At 41.6% G+C, this 22660-nt stretch overlaps 1 protein-coding gene across 1 annotated transcript; it reads right to left on the bottom strand.

Annotated features, from left to right (window-relative positions):
• Nucleotides 1-45: 45 nt before the first annotated feature.
• On the bottom strand, nucleotides 46-13943 carry LOC123035921 (cationic amino acid transporter 2-like). The gene is made up of 9 exons (XM_044454609.1): nucleotides 13568-13943; nucleotides 11728-11883; nucleotides 9281-9449; nucleotides 7767-7903; nucleotides 6758-6980; nucleotides 5234-5370; nucleotides 4278-4380; nucleotides 2259-2401; nucleotides 46-140 (listed from the first exon to the last, which is right to left on the bottom strand). Exons 1-9 carry the CDS (start codon nucleotides 13941-13943, stop codon nucleotides 46-48), a joined length of 1539 nt encoding a protein of 512 aa, XP_044310544.1.
• Nucleotides 13944-22660: the final 8717 nt, after the last annotated feature.

The following is a 22660-nucleotide window of genomic DNA, read 5'->3' as shown; positions in this document are numbered from 1 at the left end:
GAGTTAGCACAGAAATATTTTGAGTTCAATAGAATAAAAGGGGAATTATTGCACGATATGGCAATATGCGGTACTTGAGATAAAGCTTTCTGAGGAATAGGAATCAACTTCCATGTGCGCCAGGGCCGGGCCATATGCAGCTGTCATGGGGAAGACAGAGGCTGTATTGTCACCTCAAAGCCAAGGAGGCCAAGCCAGGAGCCTGACCCCCAAAAAGCCACAGAGAAACAGATGAGGGCCTTTTATAGCCCTTCCTGTTTATAGCCCTTGTCTAAGAGAAAGCTCTCGTGACTCCGGGCAGGTATGCCTAGAGCTGAGGACTCCCGGTAGTGTTCCAGTTAGTTTCTGATCATTTACCAACATGTGTTACCAAGCTATTTCACATAACCAAGAGGATTAGAACTGCATTTTACAAAAAGGAGAGGAGAGATAGATGTGTATATTTTAGGAGAGTGTATTCCTCAAATTTTGGGTAAGTAATCCATTTTTCTCCTAGATTAAGCTCAATTTGCAGCTGAATAAAGTATGCATGATGCTAATTAGCTGGCCCTCCTGTCAATCAAAAAACTACACCCCTCACCCTCTCAGAGTAGTTTTTGCAGAGGTCAAACGTGGGGATGGCATTGCGTTTTCTTTTTATTTTAAAGTGAAGAACAAATGTTAAGTGTGTGAATTTGCAGAACTGCTTAAAAGAAACATATACATGCATAAAGCAAATACGTTTCCTCAGGTATGGGTGGATAGTAATTTAGTGGAAGGGCAATTATTATATTGCATTTTATCTCACCTTTTTCCTCTTAAAAGGTATCCAGGGCAGTTTACACAGCTCCATTTTATCCTCACAACAACAACCCTGTGAGGTTGTTGGTCCAGTCACTCACTCCAGACTGGGAGTGAGTGACTGGACCAGTTATTCAATGAACTTCATGGCTGAGTGGGGACTAGGCCAGATCTCCCACGTTCCCGGTCCAGCATTTTAACCACCACACCACAACAGCTCTCAGCAAAGAGGAAAACACTATTAAACTCCAGCTGGGATACTGTCCTTTGGCTAGGGATGCACTGATGCTGTGAAATCTATTCTAAGCTCCATAGAACACGTCTCCTCCATCTTGTTGTCTTCTCATTGATGGAAATGCACTGTCGTATGGGAATTCTGTTTCTCTTTGCAAATCTACATTTGGTCCAATGTGTTCTTGCTCCGGCATGCAAATCCCACCCACCCCCAGTTAAAAAAAAAATCTGCCGATCCATGTGACTCAAGAAAAGCCAGTCTGTGTATGCATCTGCAGGTGGGATTCATAAGAAATCAGAACCCTTTGAATTCATTAATCCAGACATTGCTACCTTTGTGTAGATGCAAAGATGGCTGGAAGCAGAGCACAGCCCACAGAGAGAATTCCCAGCCCACTCCTGTTCACTGGAACTCTATACACAGCATTACTTGAATGTGAAATTCATTGCACCATATCAGTAACCATTTGGTTTGCTGAACACAATCAAGAGGAAAGTCCATCAACTTACCATGAAGCCTGCTTTCTTTTGGCTCTGAGGCTGCCTCCAGATGATTAGGGCTGCCATTAGAATCCCCAGGAGGAGGAGGAAAAGGGAGGTGAGGCACCAAGCACCTCCCGACAACAAACATGGCAGCCCTGAGGTGGCCAGGACACTCACGATGCAGACTAAGACAACTGGACAGAAAATGGCCTGTGAAAAGCACGCAGGGAGAGAAGCATCTTCCATTCACACAAGAGTATCCCATATACCATAACAAGAGCCCCTGCAAAACTGCTGACCACAAACTCTGCTCCCTGGAGAAAGCTATGAACTGGTTAGTTCTATTTGTTTTAAGTGAGACCTGTAGTATTTAAGCAAGGTGATATTCTTTTACACATACCAGCATTCCAGTTTGGTTCCATCATGCCCAGTTAACTGTATAGATCAGCCTCCCCAACCTGGAGCCCTCCCAACTGTTTGAACTCAAACATCTCACCAACTGCAGACAGCATGACTGATGATCAGCAATTATGAGACTTGTATTCTGAAATATTTGGAAGGTACCAGGCTTGGGAAAGGTTGGAATAGATGGAAATATTGATTGATGTGAAGAGAAGGTAGGTTATTAACTCCTGAGACCAACTCTGAGAAGCTCCAGTCAGTATTGCCAAGAGTCAAGAATTGTGGAAATAGACATCCAAAACATTTGGAGATCTTTCTGCCCATTCCACAGTTGATGGGGTTCCAGCTTCTGTACTCACCAAGGACAGATACAGTGTGAGACACCAGGCTGGAGGAGTGCTGGGATGAACTCATATGAGGGTGCATTACGAGGTCCACCCAGAGTGTCCTCCTTGGACTCATCTTTTCCGATGGGTCCAGAGAACTGGGATCAGGCTGGTACCTACAAAGCAAGTTCACTTTTTAGAAAACGCAGGCAGGTGGCTTCTTCTTTCCAGACAGAATTCCAGACATCCTCTGGCATTATAAGAGGATGTCGAGATGACAAGCAAAAATTTGGAGATATCCCTTCATTTGTAAAAGGATTCTAAACAAGGACTGCATGTCTTCCAGAGAGTTTTCCAGGATTTCAGAACTTGGGGTTGGTATGCACAATCTGAGGATTGTCTGTTGTGAGGAATTCTTTTCCATCCACTTGAGTGAACAGTGTGGAAATCCAAAGATTTTCCCCCACACAATGCAAGGGGAAAATTACTACAAATGATAAATAATTTCATTGCCATCAGTATTGTTAATAACAGCCTGCCATGAGTTCTCTCCTATAATTTGTGTGAACATGGTGTGTCTTTAACTTTCTTGGTATTTCCCTCTCTCCCCTGGGTATGTAATGCTGCCAGGAGGAATTTAATTCCAATCTTAATAATTAAGCTTTCCCTCAATATTGTGCCCAATCTATAAGGCTCCTTTGTTGGACTATGTGGTCCTGAGGATGAGACATTGGTGTTCAAACAGCCTATGACCCTGAATTAACAATCAACAAAATAAAACACTCCATGTACATGACTGTTGCTACCTACATTTATTTAGGTAATACATATAATTAAACAAAAGCTACTGAAAGCAGAAATTCTTAAGCTGCAATTCTGTGCCCACATATTTAGGATTGAACTCAGCTAGACTCAACTGGATACTGGATTTCAGAATGGAATAAATTTTGAGTGAATGGTAATGGATATAATTCAGATAGGTAAAGTGCCTCTGTTCTCAGATGGGACTTGTGCCATTTTTTTAAAAAGGTAGAATCTTAAGATGTCAAGACTGGTTGGGCAGTACTACATAATCAATGGTTACATGGCTATACTGGCTGGAGATGGTGGGAACTGTCATTCAATAGATCTGGAAGCCCCCATGTTGGAGAATCCTGTTCTAGGGCAGTCCCAGAACCTGTTTCCTCTTTCTTCTGCAAAACTCACAACAATAATGCAGATAAGGCAGAAGCTAATGAAAATTGCTTAAGATTTCAGTTGGACACACAGAATAGAGGAGGTGACACCTCTTGTTTGCCTCTTATCTCTGCAGATCTCAGCGAAGTGTGAGATCTATTTGGACATGGATGTAGCAACTGAGGTTGTAACTATGACTACAACTTGATTGAATAAAATGTAGCTGATTAATCATATGAGTTTTAGTTAATTAATTAACTGACTCTATTGATTAGATTATAATAAATTTGCATCTGGGTAAAAATGATATTTCGGAAGGAAAAAGCAATCTTTTTTTTTTTAATGTGACAGTAAGCAGAATGTCTTTTAAAAATGAGTTTTCTGCTGGCATGTTGATGAAAAATTATGTAAAAATTTAAGTCACTCTTAAGTTGCTTATGGTTGCATTCCTATATGCAATTACCTAACAGTAAAGCCCACTGAATTCATAGGACTGACTCTTGAGTATTGGATTACACTGTAAAGGTTTTTAAATCATTAATCTAACCAAGTAATAACTGATTTAATGCTGCAGTGCTACCTGTAACTCACAGCATACAAACATGATGCTCACAGCATGCATGTTACTGAGTTGTTCTTCATCTTGATCCAGAATGTATGCATTGCAAGGGGGTGGAAATCACCATATCGGGAAATGGCCATAACCATCTCTGCCTTTGGTATTCCCTTAGTTCAGTTGTGAAAATGTAACTCAAGAGACCGCTATGTGCTGAGAAAACTTTACATCCCCTTAGGATGCTGTCTTCAGGGGCACTGGAGTAGCACCTGCTACTGCCATCGCCGTTAGATGGAAGTACATGGTCTGAACTTCATTACCTGAGCAGAAGAACACAGATCGCTACTAGAGTGTAGGCCAGCAGGGTCCCGATGGACATGATGTCAACCAAGGCCTTGAGATCAAACAGGAAAGCCATCAAAGCTGTGAAGACAAGGTAGAGGGCATTGCAAACACAAGCAATTACATATGTTCTGCTAATTCTTGTTGCCCTCTATATGAACATGGAGTATTCTATGGTGCCCATGCTCACAGGAGCAAAAAGTGGGCAGCTGCACAATCAGTCTTTCAACTTTTCAAAAAATCCTCAAAAGGTGGAAACTTTCCTTTTCAGAATGGGGAACATCAGCAGAGCTAGCAGAAGGAAGCTCCACTGAGTTGTCCTGATCCAGAAAACAGGCGTATATCCAGAAACACAAAAGCAATGTTTTGCAAGTAATTGCTCCTACAATCACCACAGAAACAGTGGAAGAATGCCCTGCTGGAAACTGCCCAAGGGTTTCTATGCTTCATAAAACATACTTTGGGCATACCAGCCAACTCTCTCAGTCTCAAGATTCAGGAAACAGCGAATGCAGAATTTTGTTCCCTTGTGAGGCAAGACCATCATGACTGGCAGGATCGGATCCCTTTCTGTCAAAGAGAGCACCAGGTTTGAGAACCTCCTTTCAGTGGAGGTCAATTCCATCCATGGGGCAGTATCCAATGAGGCATCATCGCTATTGTTAATTACCATGCACTAGAGTAATTGACCTCTAGTGCAGTGCAACACCAGCTGTATTTGTTGGCCTGTTGAGTTTTCTAGGCACTGAATATGTACTGCCTCAGAAGACATTACTGATGTCAAAACCATGCCTCTTTTAAAAGATGGGAGATTCTAGACTCAAAATAGACCTATTCCTTAGTTTAAACTGATTGGTCTCTCCAACTTGTGAAAACTTACTGATCCACTGTCTACTGGCAGGCCCAAATTTGGATCATCTTTGTACAGCCTTACCTGCAACAGCCCCAGCCACCAGAGTTGCAATCACTGGGCTCTGTCGTCTGTTCACTTTGGCCAAAGGTTGGAAGAGGAGTCCATCCCTGGCCATGGCAAATAGAATCCGTGGCATTGGGAACATGGCACCCAGCAAGCTGCACAGGAAGACAGAGAAGAAAACATCCATGGCCATAGCCCTGTCTGCCTTTTCCTTTCCCTCCTTGTGTGCACAAGGGATCAGACTTTAAGTAAGCATAAGGGAAAGTCTTCCAAGAACTTCTTCCTAGTTCAATAGAAATGAGTCTTTACTTCTCCAGATGTGCTAGACTGCAACTCCCATCATCCCCAGCCAGCACAGTCATTGGAGAGGCCTGCTTTATATGGTGAGGATTGATCTTTACTATGAAAGTGATACATTTCCTAGGGCCTGATGTCAAAACAATCCCTCAAAGATGTTGGACTTAACCTCCAATTCCCTCTCCAATCGTGAGTGGAATCACCTACCTGATCTTCACCCTTTGTTCCCCCTTGGTATGCATGACCTGTCTGAGAGATTTGAGCAAAAATACTGATGATCTATCTAGTGGCTCAGACTGAGGAAGCTCTTATGAGGACAGACTTAGAAGGTGACAAACGTTATCAAATAAAGAGGACCAAATGCAAAGCAGAAGACAGGCTCTGATAATTCCAGAAAAGGACAAATGAAATCAAGATTGTTGAGCAATTTCAGCAATTCAAGGAAAAACCAACACATTAGGAGTTTTGTAACTTAGGATAAAGATGGCCAAGAGTGGACATGAGAGAGCTGCATAAAATTAGGAGTCCAATGGAGAAAGGAGGGAGGGAGAATAGCTGATTACGTTTCCTCTCTCATAATACTAGAACTTGGAGTCAATTAATTACATTAACTGAGGACAGTCAAGAATCCTTTCTTGCAGAATGTATCATTAATGGATAGAAGTTGCTGTCACAAGTTACAACAAGGGCCACTGTTTCTATACATTTATACAAGTGGTCGTCTCTCAGTTGAAGCCCTTCAGATGTTCGGCTAACAATCCTCATCGGTCCCAGCCAATATGGTAAAAAAAATCAGGAAAGCTGGAAGCTGTTGTTTAGAACAGCAGGAGGGCACCAACTTGAGGAAGACAGCAGGGGCGGGCAGAAGCTGGATCTTTAGATATTTTGGATTTCAACTTCCAGGTATCCCTACTGGCATTGCCAATGGGCAGGAATTCTCAGAATGGAAGCCCCAAAACATCTGGAAATCTACCTTCTGTTCACCCACATTAAAGAGCATAGGCTATCAGTGAATCGAAGCTAAATGGACCTTCCAAGCTTCCAAGAATCATTTATAGGCTAGCAAACAAAGGGAGACAAGTGGCCCTTGTGCCCTGCTTGTGGACTTCTGGAAAGCTTCTGAATAGCTGCTGTTGGAAGCAGAATGCTGGGCTTGATGGAACCTTAGCCTGATCCAAGAGGGTTCTTAGGTGAACATAAGCATGAGGATGAGTGCATCCTTCTGCAAGGTGCCACCACCTTTACCTGGCAGTCAGAGCACAGAGGGACCCGACTGCTACAGCATACTTTGCCATGCTCCATCCAATGTAGTCAAAAGCCACTGGCAGAGGACTCATGGTGTCCAAAAGGTGATAAGGCATCATCAGGGTCAAGGCAGCCGATACACTGAAGTAGGCTAGGAAGCAGATGAGCAGGGAGAGAACGATTCCTAAAGGGATGGATTTGTGAGGATCCTTCACCTCTTCCCCTGGTAGACACAGACACAAATAATTGCATGATCATTCTGAAATGTTATCATTATCATTGCCATTATCATGCTGCTACACTAGCCCCTATCTGGCTCACAATACATAAAATCACACAACATTCTAATAACACTAACTCAGCATATTCAAAACATATTAACAACATAATCCAAATGTAAAACATAATATATCAAAATTAAAATATTGTATAAACATTAATATAACAATTTAAACAATTTAAACTGAAACCAACTAACCTAAAAATAGGGTCGATTTAAAACCAACTTACCATTAAAATCAATTGTTAAAATAGCCGGAGAAAGGGTAAGTTTTTGCCTGGCACCAAAATACTAGCTGTGAAGGCACATGGCTCACCTCTCTGGGGTACTACCACTGAGAAGGCCCTTCTCCTAGCAAGCATTCCTCTCACCTCCCTAGGGGATGGCTCCTTCAGAAAGGCCACCTCACTCAATCTCAATAGCTGGGGAGGAGCACACAAGAGCTGCTCCTACACATCTTACTACTGTTGATCAAGGTATGGGGGCTGTGGCAGTCTAGGATCTGAGCAGTAATGTGATACTTTGCTATCCCAAAAAGTTTGCTGAAGAAATTCTGTTCCAGCAACAGCAAAGCCAAGACAGCGTAACACAGCATTTTCTACTCCTCCTTGCGGGAGGTGAACCGGGCACAAGGAAGCTTTAAAAATGGCTTCCTCTGTGAGGTACGACTCTAATTCTTTCCCTTTCTCATTGGCTGCTGAGTGCACTATCATCTCCTCTCTCACTTACCTGTGGTTGCAATGCAATCAAACCCAACGAAAGCATAGAAGCAGGTAGCAGCTCCAGCCAAGGTCCCAGTGTAGCCATAGGGCATGAATCCTCCAGCCCCAAACTCCCAGGTCCCATTGCCAGTCACAGATCGATTGCTTGGGAGGAAAGTGGCAAAAAGGAAGTCAGTGCAAGAAGGATATGACAGGATGCCATTGGTAGGTTGACACTGCAAGAGATGCCTGAATAGACAGAGGTGAGGTAAGTGGCCAAATGGCCAGTGCTAACAGGACGGAAGGGAGGATGGTTAGAATGAATGAAAAATATTTCAGAAGCATTTTGTGCAACTATTTAATTACCATAAAAACAGAGGAGATTCCATTTTGTGAAAGTTGTTCATGGATAGAATATTGTACTGTGCCAGGAAAGAGTTGTGTTCAATTCCCTGTTCAGCCATGAAAATCATGCCCTGGCCTTGAGCGAGTCATTTGTTCTCAGCCTAGCTCAGCCTTCTCCAACTGGGTGCCCTCCAAAGGCATTAGTCTGGAATCCAAGCGTTCTTGGCCAGCATGGATACTGGAATCCAGCATGCCTGGAAGGCATCGGGTTGGGGATTTCTGTGAATATGAAGTTGGACAACATCATATGTGCCCCTGTAGGACAGGTGAGAAATTAGGCCTTTTGAGGCAGGGTTTTTGGTACAGATTTACCAAACCTGCCCCACCCAGAAGTAAATGCAGAAACATACACAACTGGAGGTCAGAAACTTGTACATTCTGTGCTTGCCATGTGTTCTGCAAAATAAAAAGTGTTTTTAACATGTGAACATCTGGAAAATATGAAAAACCACTGTATACATTTCTGAATGGACAAAAACATGCTTTAAGCAATGGGAGTATGCACCCATTTTAAAAATGTGTACCAAATTCATGGGATTTTTCCCCATAAAAAAGAGCAAACTTCACATGGAACTGGCACAGAACAGACTCGGAGGTACAGAAAAGCAGGCTGTGGGAATGAACTTGGAGGATCTGCCCACCCCTACCACTGCTCCAGGAACACTGAGCGGCACGTTATTCCACTATCTCAAATAACACTAGCAGAGCTCTGCCAAATCTTTCAGCTGGGCAAGCACATCTGCATTACATCAGCAGCACACACACAAACAGAACACACTGCCTGCTCCTGAAAGTGGTTGTGCAGCCTCTTGTGCAAATAGTTGCACAACAGGGCATTAGCTGGACTTTCCCCATGTGCATATTCTGGAACTTAGTATTCCACTAGTGCAACATCATTTGTGTCAGTGGAACGACATGTTTAAACACGGCCTTGTGGGTCTATGTTATAAGCAAAACATATTTTGCTTGCTTCCCAAAACTAACTAGAAATATGGATCTGGTACCTTACAGAGAGCATTCATCTACTCAAGCCCCCTGCCTTGTAGCCAACTCTAAATATGGAGAAAGACAAACATTCTGAGTTTTCTTTTCTGCAACCTGAGACTTGATCTCTGGTCCCAAGTTCAATTCTCTTACCCAAATCTATGAGCAGCAACAGTTAACAAATCATTCTCACTCATCCTCCAATTCTTGAAGTCCCCTTTGATGAATCCACTGATTGCTATGAACAGTAGGACAAGCACATTGATAGCTGTGATGATTTTATTGACTGTGGAGGATTCCTTTACCCCGATGGAGAGAAGCCCTAGGGAGTCAAGAAGACAGAATGACATTTACAGTAAGATTTTGGGCTCAAAGTCTCTGCACTTGACTTCACAGAGTGCAACTGGTTCATTCTGAAAGTGCAGAGTACCAAGTATGTGTAATTGCCAATACCACATGGAAAAGAGAATAGTCTGAAATGGCCTATTTGTTATCAAAAGACCTGACTCACTATCTTCATGAATTTTTCTACTTACATTCTTAAAAGATGGGTACATATTCTTATGGACAGTAGCTCACAAGTTAGCATTCTGCTTTGTGCAGAAGATCCCAAATAAATCCCCAACAACTCTTGGTAGGACAGGGATAAACCCATCTAGAATCCAAGAAATCTGCTGTCAGTCAGTGCAGAGAATGAGACTGAGAATAAGCTAGAAGTGAAGCAATGGTTCTTGCTCTAAATCAGCTTCATACATATATCTAAAAGACATGTAGTGCAGCAAACAGAGGAGCAAGTGTTTCAGGCCAGGGCTTTTTCTCAAGGACCCTGGACTAGCATTTCGGAAGCAATAAGGAAGAAACATGTGACTCCCACTTAGTGCCCATATCCCTTCTGGCAGTGTGTTTGTACGGTTGAAGATACGTTCAGACCTGTGAACTGTCTTTGCAGAAAATGTGACTTTCATACTTAATTACCAGGATCCCATCACTGTTTAAAATTTTGGAAATCCCTCGTGCTAGAAAGGGATTAAAGAGTCACTGATTTACAATATTAAAAATTTGGCATTGATATTATTGAACACAAACATACCCACCACTTAAATTTTGTATAACCAGTTCTAGCTTGGAATGAAAACCCAAAGATTTGCTTTGACTATGAACATACACATACACAAAGTTTCATGAACAAAACCTTGTTTAATAAAGATAGCTGGGACACAAAATTACAGCAGGAACAGTGACGTTTTACCCTTGATGAAGAAAGATGTAAGCTTTACAATGAAACATAATTTTCAAAAGATATTTGGCCATCTTTAGGACATATGACTTCCTTTTCACCTTCCCTGTATGGCTTAATAGAAGCAATCATTTCAAGTACAGGATTGTGACACACATATGGCTTGTAAAGTATGGATTGAAGGAGGCAAGAAAAAGAAAAGGTGATATAGAAAGCTTTGGTTTTGAATGTTTGTAGTGAAACTATGCTGACACTGGGAAGTCTGGTTCATTTCAGCTTGATGGACTTTCTCCCTGTTTCTGATCCAGTGAATGGAAGTGGACCACGTGGGGAGGCTTTTGCAGGCTTCTGTTGCCAAGACAGGCCATGGTTTGCACTTTTAAAATAATGTGCAATCGGTGCAAGGAAACAGGTGCAAGTCATGCAATTTGTGCAAGTTTGCACCAGTTGAATGAACATGCTATTTGCAGGATTCGTGTAAATTGGAAGCTGGAAATGACATCATTCTGGTGCGATTTGTGCAAATCACACTAGATTTGCAAAAGCTCCCTTAAAGTAAGTGTGTGTGTGTGTGTGTGTGTGTGTACAAACTGTCACCCATCTTAGAGACAGAAGTTTACAAGTTCACTTAATTCACACAACAGCATATTGAGCTGCCACCAGGGCAGGGCTAATGAAAAAGAACCCAGGGGGCCAAGACCACAAATTAAGCTTTCTTCTTCTTTATTTCAAAGAATACTTCCTTGAAAGGGAACACTACAAGTTAATAACAAAATAAGGAAAAGTGACACACCTAATGGGAGCAATAGGACAGGAAGAGTAATAGTATCATAAATGGAAATGTGGGTTACTGTGGGTGACAAATACAGCATTTTGAAATTATAACTGAGATGTTGATAATATTATTCAGGCCCAAATAGTTGGGGTCACATTAAGCACTTAGTGGGAAGATAAGCAATGTATGGTCAAATCTATATTTATCTTCTCAGAAGCAAATCCCATTAAGTGCAATGGAACTTACTCCCAGTTAAGTGAGCTCAGGATGGCATCCTAAATTTTATTTATTTTTGTTTATTAGATTTGTTTGAAAGCTGCCTGTTAGCATTGGGCTCTCTGGGTGGCCATTACAATAAAAGTGCCACTAAATGTCATTAAATAAAATGATTCAGTTAAAATAGCATAATAAACAAGATAAAACCACAATATATGTAATTAAGTAAAAAATTAATATATCGAAAACCAGGGCAGTTAATATAGGTGCTCTAAGTTTTTGTTAGACACCTGAGAATGGCCAAACTTCAGTACAATAGATGTGAAGCTGATGACTAGAGCCTTAGAATAATAGAAACTGGGATAAACATACCCGCCAGTACAATGATCAGGCTAACGGCAAAGATATCGGGGTACTCAGCCAGTCCTGGACAGCTTATGGCCAAATGTGTGCTGAAAAAGGTCACCATTTTTTTGCCCAGCAGTTCATCAAAAGTTGCACTCCAGGCTCTGGCCACACTGGAGGTACCTGCAGAGAATCAGCTAGTTAAACAAAATAACACTTTCAGTGATGGGTGGAGAATGTCAGACCTGAACAATGTGGGCCCTGACAGCTGTCCTATGAATGTGGACATGGGTACAGGGAATCTACTTTACAAGGTGCATGATTGGCTTACATGGACTTCTGTGGAAAAGCAAGATCCTCAGAATGCCCCTCCTGTCCCATGGGAGGTGCATTGAACATCTTTCAGTACAAGGGCCCCGTTCAATTTGGGAGAAACTCTCAGGAGTGCATTCCAGTGGTGAGGATGAAAGCAAAAGGAGGCTGGGCCAAAGGCAAACATGGCAGGATGAAATACCAAAATTATCTGCCTATGTAAGCTTAAAATGTTTACTGCAAGTAATTGCACCTTAGGAAAGGCACTTCAGCCTTTCAGAATTGGGGGAAATTGTGCAAAAGAAAACAATCAAAGAACTGCTGGTCAGGGGAAGGGTGTGAGCATTTGGACAATGTCAACGGACCATATTTGGCTCCAAGGCAGACCAGAGGAACCTGAGGTTCAACACCGCTTTTCTCTGAAATGTGTCTATTTAAAGTTCCCCTCCAACATATGGCAGCCTTAAACTGCTGTGTAGGCAGATGCCTTCTCCATGACACCACAAAGCTGGGCAGAACATGAACGTTTCTTCTTATCACCAGGTTCTCTCATTTCACCTCTGTGCTTCAGGCTTATTTTCCACAAAATGCTTTCTTCCTCCCTGTCTCTGGAGATAGTTCTCGCAGCCTTTACACAGAGCACTTATTTTTTATAGTCTGACATGTTGCCTGATAAAAAATGGTTGAATCAAGCTCCTAAGGCAATTTCATGCACCCTCGCTCAATCCATTATTTATTGATTTTTGCAGATTTGAGACTTCAGTGGACGTTTTCCCATTATATACTCGTAGGTACCCAGGGTAATAATCCTGCAAAGTCTCATAAATAGCCGTGTTTGACTGTCTGATTCTGATAAGGTATTCTGTGTATTGGCTGCCTGAGACTATGAGGTGTCCTACATGACCCAAAACATTTCCAGTTAATGCTGGGGTATGACTGACCTGTTCTTGTGTTGTGTTGGGTAGGATGGGAGGTCATCTTAAGTAAGTAAATACTGACCTGCCTTCTCTGATTTTTTTTGTATTCATATATGATTTTAAATTGCTTTATGATGACCTTTGGTTTTAAACAAATAAATAGACTGACTGCCAATAGATATTTTTGTACCCATCTCCTCTTTGGGAAACTTTCTACAACATATGGCAGAGATCCTCTGACAGGTGATCATATATTTGTTTCAGTCCACATCATATTTTCTCTGCAGATGTCCAACGAAGAGATGGGCAAGAGAGGTTTTGGTGGTGAGAACCATTCATATGAAAATGCTTCATGCTAGGTCAACCCGTTAATCCATTTAGTTCAGTTTTGTCTACACTGACTGCTTTCCAAGACTTCAAAAAGAGTTTTTTTTCCAGCCCAACTTAAAAATGATGGCAATTAAACCCAAAACTTTCTGCATTAAAAGCATGTGCTCTGTCCATGACCTCTGTATGAAGTCAAAGCGGTGTGTGTTCACTACCCATGTTCTCTTTTCTGCCTCCCTGATTATCTTTTCATAGGCCCCAATTTCTGTCATTGGTGAAACAACATGGAAATATTAAGTGCATAGTTATACCAATTACATAGGCGAGTAGCAGGTTCCACCCAGTGATGAATGCCCACAATTCTCCGACAGTTATGTAACTGTAAAGATATGCTGATCCAGTCAGGGGAACCCGGGCTCCAAATTCAGCATAACACAATCCTGCCAAGATGGACACCAGAGCAGCGATCAGAAATGAAATGATGATACTAGGGCCTGAACTGGTCTTGGCTACTTCCCCTGCTAAGACATACACCCCTGCACCCAATGTACTGCCCACACCCAGAGCCACTAAGTCCAAGGTGGAAAGGCAGCGATGCAAGTTCGATTCTCTGCTGTCGCTTGCGGTTATTATTTTTCTACGGGAAACCATCTGAAAGAAGGAGAGCACAGAATCCCACAACGACATCTGAAAAAGAAATAAGCCAGAGTGAGCATTAGCACTGGTGCTGGGATAGCCACTTGGAAATCACACACACACAGGAAATGCACCACTAAAAAAGAAGACAAACGAAGCTACCATTTTGCCTTAAATTTGCATCTCTGCATTGTGGGGAAGAGTGTGACCAGGTGACTGTGTGGCCTGCTCGACCTGCTGCCCAGGTGCTGTTGATGGGCAACTTCAAGGCCCCTGCTCTCCCTCCTTTTCTTGTGGGTTTTTTATGTTTAAACTGGGATTGGACTGGTTAGCCATTCAAACAGAGGATGCTTTCAAAGCAAAAAACAATTCTCTGAGAGCCCTTTGAACAGAGTAGTCTTCTGTGAAAGAGGATGCATGACCATACTAAAATGATAATGGTCCTATTTGACAATCTAAAACAGACTTCTCCAACCAGGCACCTTCCAGATGGGTTGCACTATAGCTCTTTCCCATCATCTTTCACCAACTTGGCCATCACAAGTCACAGAGGTAGCAAACATGATAGACCCCTAACAGGCATGTTCTTCAGCATCTAAAATTCTCTCTTCAGAGAGACAGCATAATCAAAAGACTTCTGGCTTACATTAAGTATTCAGTTCAGACAAACACTACATAATGATCAATATACAACCATAATAATTCCACACTAGTTCAGGAGTCAACCTGCACTGTGAAGTATTCTAAATTAAAGACTTATGAATTGGTTTCAATTCATGTTCTATACAGGTTTTGAATTAATTACAAATCACTGTGCAGATTTACTATATCAGTGACTAAATAATGTTGCCTTGTGCTGAAAAGGAAGAGAGGGGAAAAACTGCCCCTAAAATTAAGATGGGTTAATCAGTTCTACTTGCCTGAATGCTTTGTTGTCCTTGAAGCTGAAACACCTACTAAGTAATCCTAAACCCTATGGAGACCTTCTGGTAAGTAGCTTTAGAACAACAATCTATTTCTGTTCCTCGGGGTTTGAGCCTGAAACACTCTCCACAAACCTTGTCGTTTGAATATTTTCATGTGTTAGGTTTCAAAAATTGTGTCACATTCATTTCCTGTACTTGCTACTTCTGGAACCTCCTAGCAACCTTAAATCTGAGAGGCAATGGCTGCCTGTTTGTAAATCAGATAATCTGCTGTTTATAAGCTTTTCCTCTTTCAGAGGATCTGGAGATCACTGACAATAGAGCAGTTCCCTTTGAAACTAATTGCAGCAGTCATATAAAAAGCTATAGATTTTCACATGTCTTGCATATTCTATCAGATTTAGATAAAAGTTTGGCTTGGCTGAAAGCATCAGTTAAATAGTATTGCACTACCAGGGAATGTTGCTTTGCACAATTTTGAAGTGACATGTCTGCTAAATGCAAGCTTTCCAGTTTGGGGCTGGAAAGAAGAGGTCAAAACATCATTCCCCTTCCATCCATCTTTGGATCCACATCACCACCACTGCCAACATACTAATGTATAAACATGTACCTTTCATTTTTAAGCCGTTCCTGATGCTGAATAACAACTCCCCTAGATCTACTTAGATAAATTGTAAGTGTACTGTTTAAAGAGTAGGCAGCCATACCTAGAATGTGGAAAGGAGAAGCCAGGAATGAAAACAATTCAACTGAAAATGTGAGTTCAGGGTTAAGGAATGGACTTCATTTTCATCTGGAAATGACCACGAACGCAGATCAAACTAGACTTGAAGGCTGCTGGTTTGCCTCTATGAGCAGACAGTGCATTTATTCATTGTCAGTTGGGACTGTTTCCACTGACTTCAAAACATCAAATGTAGTTATGATGGCCATATCATTACATCTTCATTTACAAGGAGCTACAGAATCTCTGATACTTTTATTGTATCTGTCTAACATGCCAAAAGCTCAGGGTCAGGGTGGACTTGAATTTTGAACTATAATATACAGAAAAACCTGTGTGAACAAACTGGAGATGTTGGCATTTTTATTGATTTTTTGATCAGAGATCTCTATTTCAAAATGTGAAGAACTGTCTGTTTCAAAGGATATCTGAACTTTTATTCATATTTTGTTTCAAAAGTGTAAAATTATTCAAGTTCATATTAGAATGTTAATTTGACTAATTTCTCCCTCATCCCTCCTGTCTACACATTTTTGCCTTCTGAAGTCAGTGTTCCCTGGATGGAGTAAAACAGAATTGACATTACCCCACATCTAAAGGGGAGAGTATTCTAGATTGCAAAATGCTGGGAGCAATTCCAGCTGACTCCTAGATTTTCTTTGATATCAATGTGCAAGTTAGAATAGTCTTGCAAATGACTCCAAAAAGCACTGGGCATCATCTTTATTATTAAAATAAATGAGAAGTGATTAACTTGGGCTGGTTTTGCCCTCTTCTACCATTTCCAATACAAGTTAAATTGCATTATAAAACATATTGTCTATAGCATGCATTTTTTAAAAGCTAAAACTTGAATGATTGAACAATGGAGATTTTCTTAATGGGGGGGGGCATGCCAAGTGTAACTCCATTCGCATGTGTTATCCCAAGATTACCCTTAATCTAGGTAAGTTTGCCTGGATCCCTCTGCCTTGTTTGTTTTCCCCTCTTGTCGGAATTTAGATGGTGAGCTCCACTCATTATTAGTCCACAAGCTGGCTCTTCCCCCACTTCCTGCACTTCAAGTGGTTTCCCGTTTAACTTAGAGACGTTCTAAAATAAGTATCAGTAGAAGTACTGGCACAGGCAGTTTATATAACTTTCAGTTTTATCGCGCCTTTACTTAAGAGCACATCAAATACAGGTATCACTTGCAAATCTGCCAGGCAGACAAAAACTAAGTCTCTGAATATAATCTGGCAAGAAAACATTTTCATGGTGAATTCTAACAAATCAGATCAGATTTTACAACTTCTACTACCAGTAATGGGCTTCTTTTAAAATAAGATGTGTCAAAATTGTTCAGTTACGTTCTAGATTTCCCTTCTTAAAAATCTGTCTCCTTAAGCACTACACATTTTAGGGTAGTCATGCTTAGTTGAGGTACATTTTTTGCACACTTGACACACTGAGATACTCCTCAGTAAAGCTGGATTGCAAAGGCATGACCTGTGTCTTTCCCTGCCCCACACTTTCCCATTTACAAAATAAACCACTTACTTTTATACTCTTTCAGGAAACTTGCCCCAGTTGTACACGGACAGAGTAATGCAGGGAATCGAGGCAAACCTGGAATCACGGAGTATTTTTGCTTCCTCCTAATTTACATGTTTTTCTTAAGATGGTAGCCCATCCCTCTGCTTTTCTGCCCACTTACCTCTGTTCTTCCATGGCCAATGAGGTCACAGGGAAATCTATGCAGAAATATTTCTTTCCCATAACAGTTTCCAAATCATACACAGCTCAATGCCTTATTGGAAAGCTTGAACTAACATTAGAAAATTGCCTTGGCTGGCAAAACATAGGGATTCTCATCCCTTTGTCCCATTCTCCCTCTCTCTCACGCTCTCTTCCTTTCCCTCTGCCCTGTTCCTTTGGCATACGCAATGTGAAGCCTTTAAGAAGGTGGATGGAAACATTTGGCAGAACACTTGCAAGGAGTGGGATTGAGGTATAAGTGCAAAAACAACTCTTTTTATTATCGGCTAGAGAAACGGGACTATGCGTAGATTTGACTATGTCTATGTATTGCTATAAAAAAAATAATGGGGGGCTGACCCAGTAGGTCTGATGTCTTTGCTGATTGATGTTTTTAGTTTTTACTTTTTAGTTTGTAGAAAATAATAATAAAACTAATTCAAAAAAAGAGAGGTATAAGCGCAAAAACGAGCACGTACATATCGAGGGAGCAACAAGGAAGGAAAGTGATTCAGGAGGGCAGAAATGAATGTGTAGCCTGGCCTTGTAGTTGGAATGCTAGAAGACCAGACTAGGGACGAGAAGCAGTGCTCGGAGGTGTCCCACGTGGGCATGGAGCCCTGAATTTTTTATTTGGAGGCCTGAATCTCTGGAAGACCATCTGCCCCACCACCCTGCTGTCCTTGGGCACTTGCTGAAATAAAGGAAGAGCGGTCTTAATGATCTCTGTGGCACCTGATCCTCCTGAACTAGTTGGGGTTTTGCTCACATGTGCTTCATCTCCTGCTGCCTACCTTGCATCTTTCTTCCTGATTTTTTTTCTGAGATGAAATGCTCTCCTCCCCATTGTCCAAACATTTCTTTTCTTTTCTTTTCTTTCCAAATAGAGATGCCCTTAGGAGACTGGGTCCTTTAAGGATACACACACAGAGCCACAGAACCCCAAAAGAGGAAACATCTGGATGGGCTGGGCTGTGACATCACAAAAGCTTCTATTTCTTTGAGGCCTGGTTGGTGAGCATGGAGATGGGATCTCAGCAACAGTGTGGCTGCTACTATTTGCCCCTTAGAAAGGGCTTAGCAGTTACTTTCCTCCATGCAAAACAAAGTTTGAGGGTAGTGAAGTGAAACACTGAGGCCCAACAGTTTGGAACATCAGAGATCAGTTTCAGATCAATTTCAACATCAGAGATGAGGCTCCTTCAGATAGAAGCAGTAAGAGACAAGACCTGTATGGGGACCAAGGCCTGGTCTACCTTGAGCTCAGGGTACTGCATTACCAGGGTAATGGTTGCGCATTATTTTCATGATGATCTCCCTGCTTTGGGAGGGGGCAGATTTCCTCAGCCCTGAAACAAACCTTTTACAGCATTTCCAGGACTAAAGACAAAAACATTGAGCACACTGCCCAGCCACTGGTCACTCCCCATTCTTTCTCCACGAGGTCACTCTTTTATTAAAAGGGGAGACAAAACAAAAAAATTCCCTACACCAACATGTCATGGAAGAGGGCAATTACAGATGGGGCAGGAGAATTTGAGTGATAAACTGGATCCACTCCTCTATAATCTTCATTACCAGCAAAGCAAGATGGTGTCAAGCAGGAATTTACAGATTTGCTGAATTCTCATAACAAATCCCTTTTCACTAATTTTAATGAATTAGTGCAAAATGAACAAGGCTTAAACTCACTCCTATCTACACACTACTGAAGAAAACGGTGAGGTTGAGCAGTACTGATGTCATAATTATCCATAGGAGAACCTCTTTGCTCCACCAGCAAAGTTCCCATCTTCAAACAGGTTTGTAGAACAAAATACTATGTGTAGAGCCAACATTTAAAAAGTAATGCTTATTAACAGTTTGCTGCTTAATAGAGCAATGCTACTACAAGTGCAATACACTACAAGTGAATTTTTGGAGAAACCCCACTTGGCTCTTCTCTCTGGTCACTACTCTCTATAACCTCCACTGCAGCCTTGGTGATCAACAATTCACCTCAAGGGCAGCAATATTTTTCCAAGCCCAGTTGCCCATTTCTCCACATCTGCTCACAGAGAGGAAAAATGCATGGTTCTGTTGTAAAACTTGGGCTCCCCCACCCCTGCCTCCCCTGACCCAGTAGGAAGATCTACAGCTATCCTTTTTATAATGTCTGTTTCTTCCCTTGCAATGAGAGATACTGGTGTCAGAGCTGAACTGTAGGTAAGCTTAAAGGAATGAGCCAGAACATGAGTTAGAACTAAGGGGACAAAGCCAGGGATTCAGACCTGAAGAACATGGAAAAGCACATCACAAAAAGGTCTTCCTTGCTCAGGTAATGGCCTAGTCCAGGGGTCGGCAACCTTTAACACTCAAAGAGCCATTTGGACCCATTTCCCACAGAAAACAAAACACCGGGAGCCGCAAAACTCTTTTGACCTCTAAAATGAAAATAACACTGCATATATCATTTTTTACCTTTATGCTATGTATAAAAAAACTATAGTGTGTTGCATTTATGAAACAGATCGAGGGCTGTGCTGTGCTGGTGCGTGTCACAGATCGGCGGCTGTGACATGTATTTTGAGCAATGGAGGCGCAGCAGTGGGATTCAAGAGCCACGTGCGGCTCCGGAGCTGCGGGTTGATGACCCCTGGCCTAGTCCGAACAGGAAACATTTGATAGTGCCTCATGTTCCAGCAAACCCTGTGGCCTGCTTGGATGAGCAAGGTCCATTCAGATCTATTCTGTTGCTTTAGTTGCAGCTGTGTGGAGATTTGGCTGAAAATCAAATCAAACAATGTGCTTTTTCTGCATGCAAGCACTCCTAACCATCAGTCATGGCTGGTCTTCTCCCCTTCCCCCCAAGCAGATCAGGACAAAGGCTTTCCAACTAAAAGTCTTTGTTGTATTAATGCCAACTAGCTAGACTGGCTTTGTGACACATAAGAAGGATATTGGGTCTGCCCCCTCCTATATCAGCCAGGTCACTAGACATTTCTACAGAACTCGAAACTGTCGAGTTTCGACAGTTATCTGCCTAGGTTATCTCTCTGGGTTTCGCTGGCATTGGCAATTCAGCTGTGGATTCTAAGCCCTCCTCCACTCTGAATCAGTCTGATTCATCAATCTTTGAAAGGTGTATTATATTTTTTAAAAGTCAGCTTAGTCACTACACATCCCCAGATAAGGAGCCATGACCATGTACCTGACCTAGATGATGTTTTCACACATTTGGATTTGGAGAGTCAAATGCCTGTACAGATTTTTGCAACAACAACAAGATGAGAAATATATTTGTTGGAATCAGTGCTTTCCTATTGCACATGCTTATTTTCCTTACTGATTTCTATTTCTTTCCGAAACAATTATTTTCTTCCTGATTGCCGAAGCAAAAAATACAAAGGACAGCTTTACCTGCAGAAATGGGGAAAAAAGACCAAAAGTGCAGTGGCTAGAGGAACTTGAATATGAACTGTAGGCAAAACTTTAATTTCTGCAAACAACAAGCCTCTTTCAGTGGGAGTTATGAAACAAATGAGAAGATGGCATATATTTTGGTGAAGTTTCAGTGGCAGATAACATCAAATTAACATAAAAGTTACACTATTACAGAAATATAAAACAACCTGATTAATCAATCAATACTAAATAATACAAATAGAATAAATTGCTCATTTTTTTTCATCAGCAAAGACCATCCATAATTTCACAGGCAGACTGAAATTCCGCAGGTTTGTGATGTAATTCTTCCTGGAGGCTTCTTTGTTTAGAAAACCTTCTGATGGTTGCTGAATAAACTCAAGCTTACAAAAGCAGCAGGGATATTCATTTACTATTTGGCTTGTACTACTGAAATGATAGGTAAAGAAACATAATTTCCCTGTATTAGCAAGACACGTCCAGGAAGATATTTAGGAACCCCAGAAGTGCATACCTCCATGCCTGCACAAGTCTGACTAGAACTGTTTAAAGGAATTATAAAAGAATGGTTTTTCGGCGCCAGGTAAAGACCTTTTTATTTAAACATCATTTTAATTGTTAAAACATATGATCTGGCCAGGGCAACTTCTTCTTCCTTCTCTTTTCTCCTCCTATATTTTTTATTTACTTATTTTATACTGATAATTTTAATTTTATATTTGTAACTCAATGTATTTTTTGTATTTTTGTATTTAATGGTAATTTATTATGTTCTATTGTATTTCAATGTATTTTATTGTGTTGTAAGCCGCCCCGAGGTTTCGGCAAGGGGCGGCATAGAAATGTTATAATAATAATAATAATAATAATAATAATAATAATTTGGACTGCCTCATTTAAAAATGGGTGGCAAACAGCAACAATCTGTCCAATGTGCCAAACTGGGCAGTTAGGTGAGTCTGTCACTGGCTGCTGCATGGGCAAGATCACCAAGAGCAGCAAGTGAGGATTTGCAGTCGGGATGCATTCAAGCTCTGCAGAATCCGTCCCTCTAATGTTCACAGCCTTGCTCTCGTCTTCAGCCATGGCTTGGAGGAAGAGCTGAGCTGAGCTGAGAGGAGGACTGCAAACCCTCACCGAACGGAGGCAGCCCAGCCAACAGCCTTCTTTCTCATCGCATCTCATGCAGCTGCACAAACCAAGACTGCTGCATGTGGCGCAGAAGAGGGATGCTGCTGGGATGGTTCTGTTCCTGGAGAGCCCCGTACCAGTGCCTGCCCAGCTGAACCCATGCAGTTCAATGGATTCCCATCCCCAAACTGGATCCTCACGCATTGCTACACTGGACACTTTCCTTTACCCACAGTAGATCAGCTGCCCAGGTTCCGATTACAGGGCAACCGGCTATGGGTAAAACAATCCCTCGAACAGCCTATAGATTCTCAGAATGGCTTACTGTGCATGGTCAGGAAGAGCCACCCTGCAGGAGGCAGTCAGAATTTGGACAACATGACACCCACCATGGCTAGTTCGCTTCTGTGGTTGTCTTTGTTATCAGATGTTGATGCATGTGTGTCTTACCGAGTTTCTCTTTTTGCTCTTGCAGCTAAAAAGATAAGAGCTAGGGAGGCTTTGAAGGGGACACTGTCCTGAATTATGCCTGGACTGTCTTTTAGTATTATGTTTTGATACATTTGATTTATGGTTTTATTTTTTAATCCAATGTTTTACCTGGTTAACTTGTAATGGCCTAAATGCAATAAACTGACTGACTACTTGGTTGTCCAATAGTGCAAATGGGTATCTCAGACTGCTTTATAAGTCATATAGTAGGCAGGCTACCTACCATTTTCCCAAAGAAAGAAAAGGAGAAAATGTTTTATCTATTTTGCAAAAGATACTTTCTTAATCCATGTAAATGGATATTATGCTTTGATTTATGGTGGACATCTTTCGAATCAGGGAATCTGATG

This window comes from Varanus komodoensis, unplaced genomic scaffold, assembly GCF_004798865.1.
Source record: "Varanus komodoensis strain SLA01 unplaced genomic scaffold, ASM479886v1 scaffold7_3, whole genome shotgun sequence".
In the NCBI taxonomy this organism is placed as follows: domain Eukaryota; kingdom Metazoa; phylum Chordata; class Lepidosauria; order Squamata; family Varanidae; genus Varanus; species Varanus komodoensis.
Note: the sequence above shows the minus strand (reverse complement) of the source record. Positions and strands in the feature narration are given on the sequence as shown.